At 29.0% G+C, this 12721-nt stretch overlaps 1 protein-coding gene across 2 annotated transcripts; it reads right to left on the bottom strand.

The window, feature by feature from the left end:
- Positions 1 to 6542: 6542 nt before the first annotated feature.
- Positions 6543 to 9862, bottom strand: LOC104706583 (aspartic proteinase 36). Of its 2 annotated transcripts, XM_010422779.3 has the most exons (10): positions 9131 to 9862; positions 8776 to 8905; positions 8441 to 8691; positions 8111 to 8338; positions 7848 to 8010; positions 7625 to 7698; positions 7425 to 7521; positions 7246 to 7312; positions 7087 to 7158; positions 6543 to 7000 (listed from the first exon to the last, which is right to left on the bottom strand). In XM_010422779.3, the coding sequence occupies exons 1-10, from the start codon at positions 9370 to 9372 to the stop codon at positions 6840 to 6842; spliced, it is 1485 nt and encodes a 494-aa protein (XP_010421081.2). In that variant the 5' UTR covers positions 9373 to 9862; the 3' UTR covers positions 6543 to 6839. The 2 variants fall into 2 exon arrangements, with proteins under 2 accessions (XP_010421081.2, XP_087317547.1); XM_087461421.1 differs by having other exon boundaries at positions 7087 to 7312; positions 9131 to 9751.
- Positions 9863 to 12721: the final 2859 nt, after the last annotated feature.

The raw sequence follows: 12721 nt of genomic DNA on the forward strand, positions 1-12721 counted from the left end.
ACAAATTTCGATCATCTATGAGAAATTTATAAAATAAATGTTGTCGTTTGTTTGTATTTTCTCAAAAATTATTTTTATTTATAACATAAATGTTGCCGTCTGTTTGTATTTTCTCAAGAAATTTTTTTATGCTTTGAATATTTTCTGGATTTCATTTAAGCATGGGATTATTATTTTATTTTCTTTGCATTATATTTTTGAGGAATTTGTTATTTGAATCTTTAATTCTCTCATATCTAGAAATATTTTCAGGATGATTAGTGACAGTGATGATGACCCAGATGAATGAGATATATTGGAGTAAATTAAATATGTTGAGGTAAATGACGAAAGAGAAATATAGAAATTACAAAGATTTTAAAAATGTGGTAGTACTATATTGCTCTAGTTAAATATTCTTCGTCCTATTTTATATAATCGAGATTTAGTATAGAGATAATGAAATTGGTTTCTTTTAAACAATATAGAGATAATGAATTTTGTTTAATAGTTGCTATTGTTAAAACAATTAACATTTATATGAAAGATACTTCTTAATTTGTTCTTAGATAATTGGGTTTAGGTATATTAGATCATTTCCAACTCATCTTCATTTTAAGATCTACATGTATTTAATACGTATCATACCAAAAAATAAATACTAATAATTAATTAAGTAGAAACTAAATTTCATTAGGATATATTTTTTTAAAATAATTAATTTTGTGATTAGGGAATAGATAAAAAAATAGGAAATAATATTTCTTGTATATTCTAATTAAAATACAAAATAATGTTGATTATAATCTTTTAAACCATCATATAAATATCATTTTCATACAATTAAGGAAAATAATGTGATTTTTAAAATAAAATTTCTTTGTAGTTAATAAACTTTCCATACAATTAGAATTGTTTGTATATTTTTTACTAATATTTTCAAGACAATTAAGTTAATTTCTAAAACGAATCTTTGGAAAAATCTTTTAAATCTTACAAAATCAATCAACAAGATAAACAACATTATCTATATCTACATGCACAATTGATATTCTTCATCTTTACATTTATCTATACAAAATAATTGTCTCATGTACCACAGGTCATTCTCTATGTTTTGAAAATGAGACATTATCTATGTATATTTTTGGTATATTTATCTATGTATTTATGTCACATTTTATTTATCATAAAATTAACAATCCAACTAAAATTATAACAATCTAAATAATTATGAAACATACTCAAAACCAACACAAAAAAAAAAACAATCGAACTAAGATGATAGAATCTAAATATAATCTTAAAAAAAAAAAAGAGATACATTTTTCTTAGTTATTATAACAAACTAGATTATCACCTTTAGTCTTGCTCTTATCATCTTTCTCGTTAGACTTGCTCTTATCGTTTTTTTTACACTGGATCACTTTTCTCCACAATCTCTTCTTTTGTTTTCTTCTCACTAGACTGCTCTCCGCAAACACTGGAGAAAGCCACCAAGATTAGTATAGCTGCGACTATGAAACACCATTCCAAGATTGAGATCGCCAACGTTTTTGAATAATAAGAAGAACAAAAAGAGAGTTAACGCAAAGTAGAATTATTTTGTGATGATTAAAATTGCTTGCTTGTTGATCTGAAAACTATATATATACTAGATTTTATCCGCAGTACACCGCAGAGCTATATTTTTTTTAGAAAAAAAAAATGTAATTTGATTGTTAGATTAACTATATATATGACTAATATTTTGTATAATTTAAATGTATATCCCTTATATTTATACATTAGTTAATTTATAATTACTATGTTTGAGGTTTACCGGTATACCCCGAGACAATTTGTTTGCTTACATAATCGTAATTTAATTAATTTAATTGGATGACTAATATTCTAATATTGATGGTGTAACAAAATAATAAATTGCAATTTAACTCATGTTCTAGCATTTGATTAAAAATATTTTAAATTTATACTAATGTTACTATAACCCATTATGACATATACAGTAAAACCTCTATAAATTAATACCCTATAAATTAATAAACACTATAAATTAATAAATTTAGCTAGTCCCAAGTCGGTACAATGTAAAAAATAACAAAATTCATAAGATAATAAGATAATATTTTTTTTGAAATCCCAATGTAAAATATGGTCCCAATAATATTGTAAATTAATAATCATGTAAATTTACATATATATATATATATATATGCTGATATAGTAAAGTATGTTTCTCTTAAACCTTATATCTATAAAACAATTGTTATGTTGTATTTTCAAACTATAATGATATAAAATATTTTATAACATTTCATAAAACAGCTAAAACTTTTTAAAGTTTTCAATTTCTAAAGATGCATCATTTACATTTTGATAGTTTGATATACTATTAAAATACGATAATTAATATTCTTATTCATAAATTTGAATATTTATGTCATGTGTATAAGTGAATTTGTCTATAATATTTGTAATTCATTGTCAATAATATTTTTTAATTATTTCAAATTCAATTCCAATACCAGAAAATTTACAACATCTAAAATTCTAATCTTATTTTGCAAAAATTGTCTCAATTCATAATTTAAAAAAAAATAAACAGTTAAAAATATACCTATAAATTAATAATTATTAATTTACACTATAAAATAATAATTATTAATTTATAGCACTATAAATTAATAAAATATCTCGGTCCCAACATTATTAATTTATAGAGGTTTTACTGTAATATGTCACATATTGATGGTGTTTATTTATTTCGATTTTGAAATATAACAAATGGAAATATCTTCGTAATTGAATGTGGTGAGTAATTAGATGAAAGGAGATATCTCGTAAAATCTGTTTTGGAAAGATATTAAATTTAATCAATTAGTTTGTTTCTAAAAATCGTTTTGTAAAAGAGAAAAAAGAGCCGAGATCTCAGCTAGGAGATCTTACACTCCACAATTAATTATGTGAATATAGAGCTAATGTATAGATTTCTGTTAAAGATAAGACTTGGTTGTTAAACATTTTATATTAAATATTAAATATAATGGCATTCTTGTGAATAGTTTCCAATTCCAGGATTTATTTGCTAAAATGTCTCTAAAAATGTATTATTTCCTATTTGGAAATTTACCATTTTGATTAAAAGGATGATAAGATTGAAAAATGCGCTGGAAAACTTGGAAATTTACCATTTTGATAATTGAAAACTTGCTAGAAAATAATATACTTATTACTTATATTTTCAATCGATAACTGGTATATTTCCTTTTTCAAAACTTCATAAATAAACTATTTAAAATTATTTTTGCTTTATCTGTCTTCTTTCTAAACTTTCCTTTCAATAACTGGTATATTTGCTTTTTTCCAGTCTTCTTTAAAAATGTATATTGTGTGATTTTGTTAATTTGTTACTATCTTTAGAAAAACCAAGCTACAATTTAGGCTCTGTTCGTAATTCAAATACTACGTTGGTCTCTTTGTTTATTTCATTTTTTTCTCTTTTCCATTTTTTAATTATATATTACAACTACCAATCAAAAACTACAAACAATTGCCTAAAAATTAAATAATATTTCATTTTTCACAATTTGTAATTTTGTTTGAACGATTCCGTACTCCATAGAATGTCATCTTAGGGAGTTCTTATCAACAAAACAAAACAGAACACAGATGCAACTCGACAGTCGAAACTCGAAACCATGGCATAACGATTACATGTAAAAAAGGCTTCATCAGGCCAAGCTCGCATACTAATACTAAATACAATAATGTAAACTATAAGCTTCAGATTTCCATGAAAATTTGTTTTCAAGTTACGCGTCAAACTTAAAAGAATGTACAAACTTCGAGTTGGTTTATATAGAATCTGATAGATTGTTCTTAATTAACTTTGGTGATCAATAAAATTGTCAAAATACTCGTAGACCTTTAATCATCAAATCAACACACAAGATAAGAAACCATAATTAACTTTTTAAAGTTCTTGAGACTCTAATCTTTTAGTAGTAAACACACAAGACTGGATCAGACTGGATCTTCCTTCTTCACACTCTCATCTTTTGTTTCCTCCTCGCTAGGCCGCTCTCTGCAAACACTGAATAAAGCCGCCAAGATTAGTATAGCTACGACTATGAAACACCATTCCAAGATTGAGATCTCCATCGTTTTTGAATAATAAGAAGAAAAAAAAAAGAGTAAACGCAAAGTAGAATTGTTTTGTGATGATCAAAATTGCTTGCTTGTTGATCTGAAAACTATATATAGGCGGGAACTGCTGGAAAAACTTGGAAATTTACCATTTTTATATTGAAAATTTGCTAGAAAATAATATATTTATTACTTATTTTTTTAATCAGTAACTGGTATATTTCCTTTTCCAACATTTCATAAATAAACTAATAAAAAATAATTTTGTTTTGTCTGTCTTCTTCTTAACTTTCCTTTCAATAACTGGTATATTTGCTTTTTTCCTTGTCTTCTTGAAATGTATATTGTGTGATTTTGTTAATTTGTTACTACTATCTTTAGAAAACCAAGCTATAATTTCGGCTCTGTTCGTAAATTCAAATACTACATTGGTCTCTTTATTTATTTCATTTTACAGTATTCTCTTTTGCATTTATTTTTCTATATACTAGCACTCAGACCCCCCGCAATGTCGCGGGGAAGTATTTTAGAAAATAATTAAATTAAATTTAAATTTTAAAATTATATATTACAAAATTATTTGAATGTAATAAAATTATTTGAATACATAAACATTAAACATCAACTACTGCTAAAAATACAACCATCAAAATGAAAACTTATAACAAAAAATATTATGTAGAATAGATGCAACTTTACAAAAAATATTGTTTAAAGTATTATAAATATAAGATGTTTTATGAAGAATTATGGTAAAGACCTACAATTTAAAAAAAATATTATGACAAAGTGATCCTAACTGAAAATATTGAACTAATGGTTGTAATGAGTAAATATAATTTTTTAATTAAATAATTATAATTAAATATATTTAATAATAAGTGAAACTGTATCAAAGAAAAATTAAATTAAAATACACAACTTTAAAAACAAAATAAAATAATTTTTGATATTAAAATAGTTTTTAATGAAAAGTTACGATAAATAGATGCAAATGTAAATTCTATATTAAGTTTTATTAAATTTCTATATTGATAATCACACCTATTAAAACAAAAAGTTATGATGAAAAAATGTGAATAAAATATAGTGAAAAGACACAACTCTACAATAAACAAATACAACTGTTTGAGTTTTAAAAAAAATAAATAAAAACAATTTTTTTTACAAAAAGGTACTACGAAAGGTCAAAACTGTTGTTCACATTTTTTCAGATTGTTATTATTATTTTTAGAAAATATTTATTTAACCGAAAATTTAAGATAAGTAGACATAACTGTAAATTCTATATTAAGTTGTATTAAATTTCTCTATTGCTATAATTATTTCTAAAATTTTAGTTAGATTATCGAATAACATTGAATATTAGATATTAATATTCGGTTATTTGGATTCAACATAAAATAGAAAATTTGTTTCAACAAACTTGTTAGTTACTGATGAAAAGATAAATATAAAGAGAGTTATAAAGACATGACTATTTAAAAAGACACACCTATTAGAATGAAAAGTTGTGATGAAAAAATATAAATAAAATATAGTGAAAAGACACAACTCTACATTGAACAGATACAACAGTTTGAATTAAAAAAAACAAATAAAAACAAAAATTTTACGGAAAAGTACTACAAAAAATCGCAACTGTTGTATCTGCACTTGATTATACCTAATAACTCATATAAACTATTTTTAAATAGAAGACATATTTATTACCATATTGAAAAGTCAAATCCAAAAATTCACTATATAATTCATCTAACTCTTGGAAAAAACTCTAGGTATTTTTATTAAATTTATATATTTGAAATTAACTAAAAGTTGTAAATTAGATTCATCATTCCAAAAATCTTTTGTTAAATCAAGAACTAGAGAATTTTTTTTTACTTTTTAAATAATGAATGTTAGAGAATAGTTTAGAAAATTGTAAAAACCGTTGAGAATAAAATTTTATATTATTTTGTTTTATGGCAAAAAAATGAAAACAGTTCAAACAGACCAATATATATAGATTTCAAAAGCTACGAATATTCGAATAAACACAACTTTACAATGAACAATCGCAACTTTTTATAAAACACATAATTTAATTTTTTTACAGATTTTTTTTAGAAAATTATCCTAAAAGTACGATTAAAAATATACAACTTTTGGTGGCATTTATTTGGATTGCTATTATTTATAGATTATCTTGTAGTGTACAACACAGCGGGTTAAAATCTTGTGCTAAATAAAACAACATACAAAAATAGCATAAAATCTACAGTTCAATGCAAATAAACTACGATTCTTAGATATATAGTAGTACTCCATAATTTGATGCTCTATGATACTAGTATGTGAAAACGTTATCTCATCATTTATTTGCTTTTTGCTTTTTGTTGAAGATTTTGATGCTTTGGGGTACTATGATTTCGTTTTTATCTTTGGAGAATCTTTTTATTAACATCAACATAGTGAAAAAGTTAAACTTGATCAGAAGAACAATACACACACAGAGACACCACTATGTATAAAATTAAAAGGAATTATGTACATCCAAAACTATAACAATGGGATGGAAAAAAAAAAACAACCAACAACAAAGAAGTTAACTTCTCTTCTGCTAGGATTCGCCGGTAGGGAGAAACTTACTCTCCGGTGACCGACCACAAATAACACATACAAAAGGGTATAGAAACTACAATTTAGGCGAAAGTTGCATAAGCTGTGTGCTATAAGAACATGTTGATTACCATTAGTAACAGTATTAACGTGTTTCCAACAATGTCCATTGATGGCTTCTGCGGCGCAGCATTGTCACTAAACTGTCCTGCATTCACATATTCGCTTCTTCCACTGCTGCTAGTCGCTGAGACATTTACCGACATTGAACCTGAAGAAAATATCAAAGTTTAGTGAGTTTTAAAGTGATTTCATTGCTTTTGGGTGTCATTTGGGTTTTAAAGTGATGAGAATTACAGTCATAGTTTGCCCATCCGATTCTCTGACCGACCAGATCATAAACAAAAATTTTGTCTTTAAGAACCAAATCTGCAGAACAGAGATGAAGAAATCGTTGTATTGTGTTACCAAACGTAGATTTCAAATAACAAAGGTTAAGCTTTCGATTCGGGTTACCTCCAAGGATGGTTATACCCTGATTCTGTATCCTTTGAAAACCGATGCACCACACGGCAGTACCTCCCTAGAAAGTAGAGTGCAGAGACAAATGTTTAACAAAAAACCAAAAAAAAACCTCAAGGTTCATAATTTGAGAGCAGATTCCTATGAAAAGGTTTCGAGTTAAATACACTTACAACGTTGTTCTGCTGTATGAGGTAATCCTGAGGATTTAAGAACATGGATGCTCCACCAGCAAAGTTCAAGCTAACTGGAGGAAATATGTCTGCAACACTGATCATCACAGTACCATAGAAAGGTTGAGATTTTTCCACTATATCGATACCAATTAAGAAGACATGGTTAAGATATGAAAATTGGAAAGACGAGTATAAACCTCGTGGCTATTACGTAACATTGGTTCCCTTTCGAAACAACGGGTCTGACCGACTGTGAAACAGCATTTGTTATCTGAAAAAGTTCATAAGAAGATAGCAAGTAAGATAATGTATAGAGGCATATACCAGAGTTACAACTCAATGGAGTACATTTATAACTACAATTCCCAGACAGTTCAGTGTTATCAAAAAAATATAGAAATGGGAGGTTTAAGGACTTACAGCTTCAACAAAAGGAACATAGGCTGCTTCAGAAAGGTATGCCAGTGTTGTACCAGTGTCGATGATTGTTCCTTGACCGTTTAATGTGGAGAAGACCGATGGATTGATAGGTAAAGGTTGTCCATTCACAGAGATGCTCAGCAGATTCACATTGTAATGAGGCCTAAAATATTTGCACGCAGATCATGCTTACCAATCACTCTCTAAACATTTGAACAACGATTTTGAATTTAAATTGGTTTTGAGAGATAAATAGAACTAACTGTGATGGAACAAGTGGAGTAAAGACCATGTTTGGCTCCACAATCTCTCCAAGAACCAATATGCCTCCGCCTCCATTCTCCCCTTTCAAGCAGTGAGAGAACACTCTTGGAGCTAATCCTTGAGAAGCAAGCTGAGAAATCACAGACATTCCTTGCTGCCCAAACCCAAAGATTCCATCAACCGCTCTATCCGACTTCACTAAATCACCCGTCTGCGAGGTGCTACATCTGGTTCCAGAAAAAACAATCCCACATAGCAACCAACAAAGTCAAGAGTACTGGCCCATATTTGATGCCTATGAAACAAAGGATTCGCTGAAATAAACTCACCCAAACACAACCTGAGCCGTTGAGTTTGGGACCAGAGAACTTCCCACAATCATGTCAAATTGCAAAACATCAGAGACGTAAAACCCCGAGGTGCCACTTCCATCGCCATACTGAAACGTGTAAGCACAAAGGTTGTTCTGAACAGAACAGCCTGAATCAGAGGACTGAATACCCCAACTGCACCTTTGATCAGAACATGAGACTGGTGTTGCTGTCACAGAGTTCCCTGGATCAAAGAAATTCAACTGAATCTGCAAAATAGAGGAGCACAGCATATTAATCTCAGTATCCCAGAACTCAAACTATACCAATAAAGATTTTTACAGAAGCTTTACTTGGAGTCCACTGGTTTGAGGGCAGCCATTGCAAGAAGCACAGCTAACCCACAAAACATCACTTCCAGTATCAACCTGTACATAAAAATCTTTTGGAGGAGATCCTAATCTCAGCTTCGTGTAGTATAATCTGTCCAAAAGTCAAACACCAAAACTGAGCAGAAGACAACAAAAGCCAAAGAAAACAACTTTTTTTTTGATTGAGACATAAGAAAACAAACAAATTTTTTGGCAGAATATAACTGAGATATACTCAAGATATTGTATCGAACACCTTACAGGCATTGCCAACACAGTCGATCAACCCCTAAAATAAAATAAAAAGAGAAAAAAGATGAAATTTTTTTGAATTTACCCAACAACGAAAGGATCAAAAGTTCCATCGACGGGGAAATCTATAACACCACCTAAGGACTGTAACAACCTGCCGTGTCTAGCTTTATCACGAGCCATGAGCTGACTTAGTTCCATCTCATGATTCGCCGGAATCACTCTTTCGAGTTTCAACGCCGCCGGGAAACCGAAAGACGAAACCGCCGCAGGTAATAATATTAAACAACAGATCAGAACAGATACCGTAACCCGAACAGCCGCCATATATATAGCTTCCCGAGTTGGGTCTGCTTTTACGAAGTGTTTTAACAAGATCTTCTTCCTTCGTAATCAAAAAAGGATCATTCTTTTTTCTTGTGGGTACGACGGAGAATGATGAATCGACGACGACGACATAATAGGAATCGGAGAGAATTGAGCCGTCAAATTGTTTAATACGGATCCGTAGACTCGAGATTCATGTAAAAAAAAAAAAAAACAGAAGATTTTGATTTGTGTACTACTCTGTTGTCGTTGCTTTGCTTGTCTTTGTCCTTTTTGGGAGAGAGAGAGAGAAGTTAAAAGAGAGTAGTAGTAGATTAACAGAAAAATGTATCAGTGCAGATTACGCCAATGTCACATGTGTTTTAATTCCATCGATTCTGTTTTTATATTTATCGATTTTTTTTCCCTTATTAATCGGTTTTTTTTAAAATAAAAAAAAACATATCCAAATAACCATATCTTTCATTTTTTTAATTATTAAATAAAACGCATATATATAACTACAAATATTACATATTTATACTATAATTCATTCAGGCTGATAGTTTCTCAGATGGTCAACCATAATTAAAAAAAATCTCTAATCAAAATGTTGGGAAGTCAATGACAATGATTGATAATTAGATATATATATATATACACTATATAGATGCTTAAAAACATATATAACGTATAGATGCTGTAACTGTTTATCAAAACTCAAAAATATAAATATTAATCTTAGTCGATGAAAAAAGAGAGATCAATTATTTTTTTATATGCAAGTTTTGTTTCATTTCAGAGTGGTATTATCATTGGTTATTTTTCTACATGCAAGTACTCTCGTTTCATTAGAGAGGGCATGGTCAAAGTTGCTTAGCAAACAAGTTAAAAAAAAAAAAGAGTATAGTTGTGTAAAAGTGAACAAAGATTAGGGTTCATAAAAAAAAAAAAAAAAAAAAAGGAGACCAGTCAATGGAAGGGTTCTTTCTTGGCAATTAGCATCATCTTCTTTAGCTTTTTTTTTTTTTTTCTGGTTACCTAAACCACATAATGCGTACTTTTGACGCACCTCTTGCTTTACTTGTATAGTATATATTATTATTACACACAAAAAGCAAGTGTGTATAACAGTATATATATATACACACAATTTTGTATTTATTTATACGTACGTGTGTATAAGAATCAATTGGAATCCATCGGAATATTAAAAACAAGTTATAATACTATTGATATAGCGAGCAACATAGGATATTTTCAACCAAATTGATGAAGAATATTAGGTAATTCGACGACTTGATTGGTTTACGGGTCAAATGTATTATATATTCCAATATCGTATATAGATAAGTTTCTGCCATTCTGTGTTCTATTACCAAAAGCATCTATGATCTATATGGAAAGGAGAGAATAGTAAATATTATAATTTGTGTACATTATATATATTGTAAACCTAACATCTAATAGAATTATTCAGTCTCCCTTTCTACATGGTATCTGAGTAACGATACCTAAACCTAAAAATTTCAATTTCAAAATTTTTCTCTTCTTCGCCGTTCACCATATCGTCAACCTCAAGTGAGACCATTGCTGTCTCTGACACACAAAACCTTACCTCCATCAACATGACTAATGTCAACAAGCTCAAAAGTACCAATTTTTTGATGTGGAGCAGACAGGTTCGAGCCCTTCTTGATGGCTATGACCTCACAGACTATGTCGACAATACTATTGTCGTCCCGCCTCCTACCGTGATTACGGCCGGTGTCACTACTGCTAATCCGGACTACAAGATCTGGGTCCGGCAAGACCGTCTTATATACAACGTCCTACTAGGAGCAATCTCAATATAACAATTAACAAGACAACACGTACGTAGTTTAAGTTTGATACTAGGAGCAATCTCTATATAACAATTAACAAGACAACACGTACGTAGTTTAAGTTTGATACGTAGTTTAACCTTTGATTCGTTTTATTGGTGACTAAATTTTAAAAGTTTATTTTTCATGACAATAAGAATTTTACGAACCAAATCTTCAACAAAGTTTTAAAAAAAAAAACATCTTCAACTTATTATATAGTCTAGTGGTTTTTGGATCAAGGAGCTTTTAACTGTAGCAATGCAATCAAATAAATTGGTTGTATAACATTTTTGGATAAACAAAAGCAATGCCTTTATTTTTTCCTTTGAGGCTAAGTTATGAAGGTGTGGTGTCACATTCCATCCGAATGTCTTTTATATTGTTTCGAGGCCCTAAATTTATAAAAGACTAACCCATAATATCATTATTTCTTTACTTTACTTTTGGCTTTGTCATCAACATTTGTCCCATTTTCAAATAATATTTTGTCTTGTCATGTCTTGTTTTTAATTATGTAACTTTTCTTTATATTTAACCAAAACATGATTAGATATCAACTTAATTACTTGATACCATTAGAACACAAAATTTATTGGTTTCCAACACGAATATAATTATATAACTTATCTTAGCCTAAAACAAATAACAACGATGATTTAACGACGAGAGTACAGAGTACAGACAAATGAGCTACCCCAATATTTTATTCATATTAGTTCCGGTTTCGCCATAATTATAAAAATGGTTTTCTTTTTCATTATTAATATGTTATGGTCGCTTTTCATTGGACCAAATGAGTGAAGTTTTCATGAAGTAGTATCCAATCACATAACTGTGCAAAAGCATTAAGAAGGAGAATATTTTCGGTTGTAACTTTGATATTGCTGTTTTTTGCTAAGTTCTATATCATGTAACTGAGTTAACAATCATATGCGTTTTTATAATTTTGAATCTAAAAATCACTGCTGTGCTTTAAGTTTGGGCAAAAGAATCACCGATGTTCGTTGTACAAATCGCATGATTACGTAATAAAAGTAGTACTTTAACCGATCCAACAATTTTAAATTCTTTACACCCATTCAACGCATTCAATACAAATTGTCGGCTTTTGTTATGTTCACAATTTAGAATATTCAAGATATCGAGTTATACACTAAAAAAATAAAAATAAAAGAGATCAAATAAGCCAATCTGTTTGAGTTGGGCAAGTATAATCAAATGAGACACAAATCGGTTTCATTATTTTGACGACCCACATATTGTAATGGACCACAGTCCAATATCCAAAACTCTATATCTTGACAACGTGAACCTCTTCATATATACATTAAAAAAGAAAAAAGAAAAAAGCCAACAGTAACTTGCTAGTTGTAGTATGACTTACGTTGATTAGTACTATGAGTTTTATAAAACTTTTGAAGAATGGTAACATTTTAAACCGCCTTTGTGACATTTCTCTTTAAATACCCGAACAATGACTTTGAAGAACTTCATTGAGCAAA

The sequence above is a fragment of the Camelina sativa genome, chromosome 8 (genome assembly GCF_030686135.1).
Source record: "Camelina sativa cultivar CO46 ecotype springtype chromosome 8, ASM3068613v1".
Classification (NCBI taxonomy): domain Eukaryota; kingdom Viridiplantae; phylum Streptophyta; class Magnoliopsida; order Brassicales; family Brassicaceae; genus Camelina; species Camelina sativa.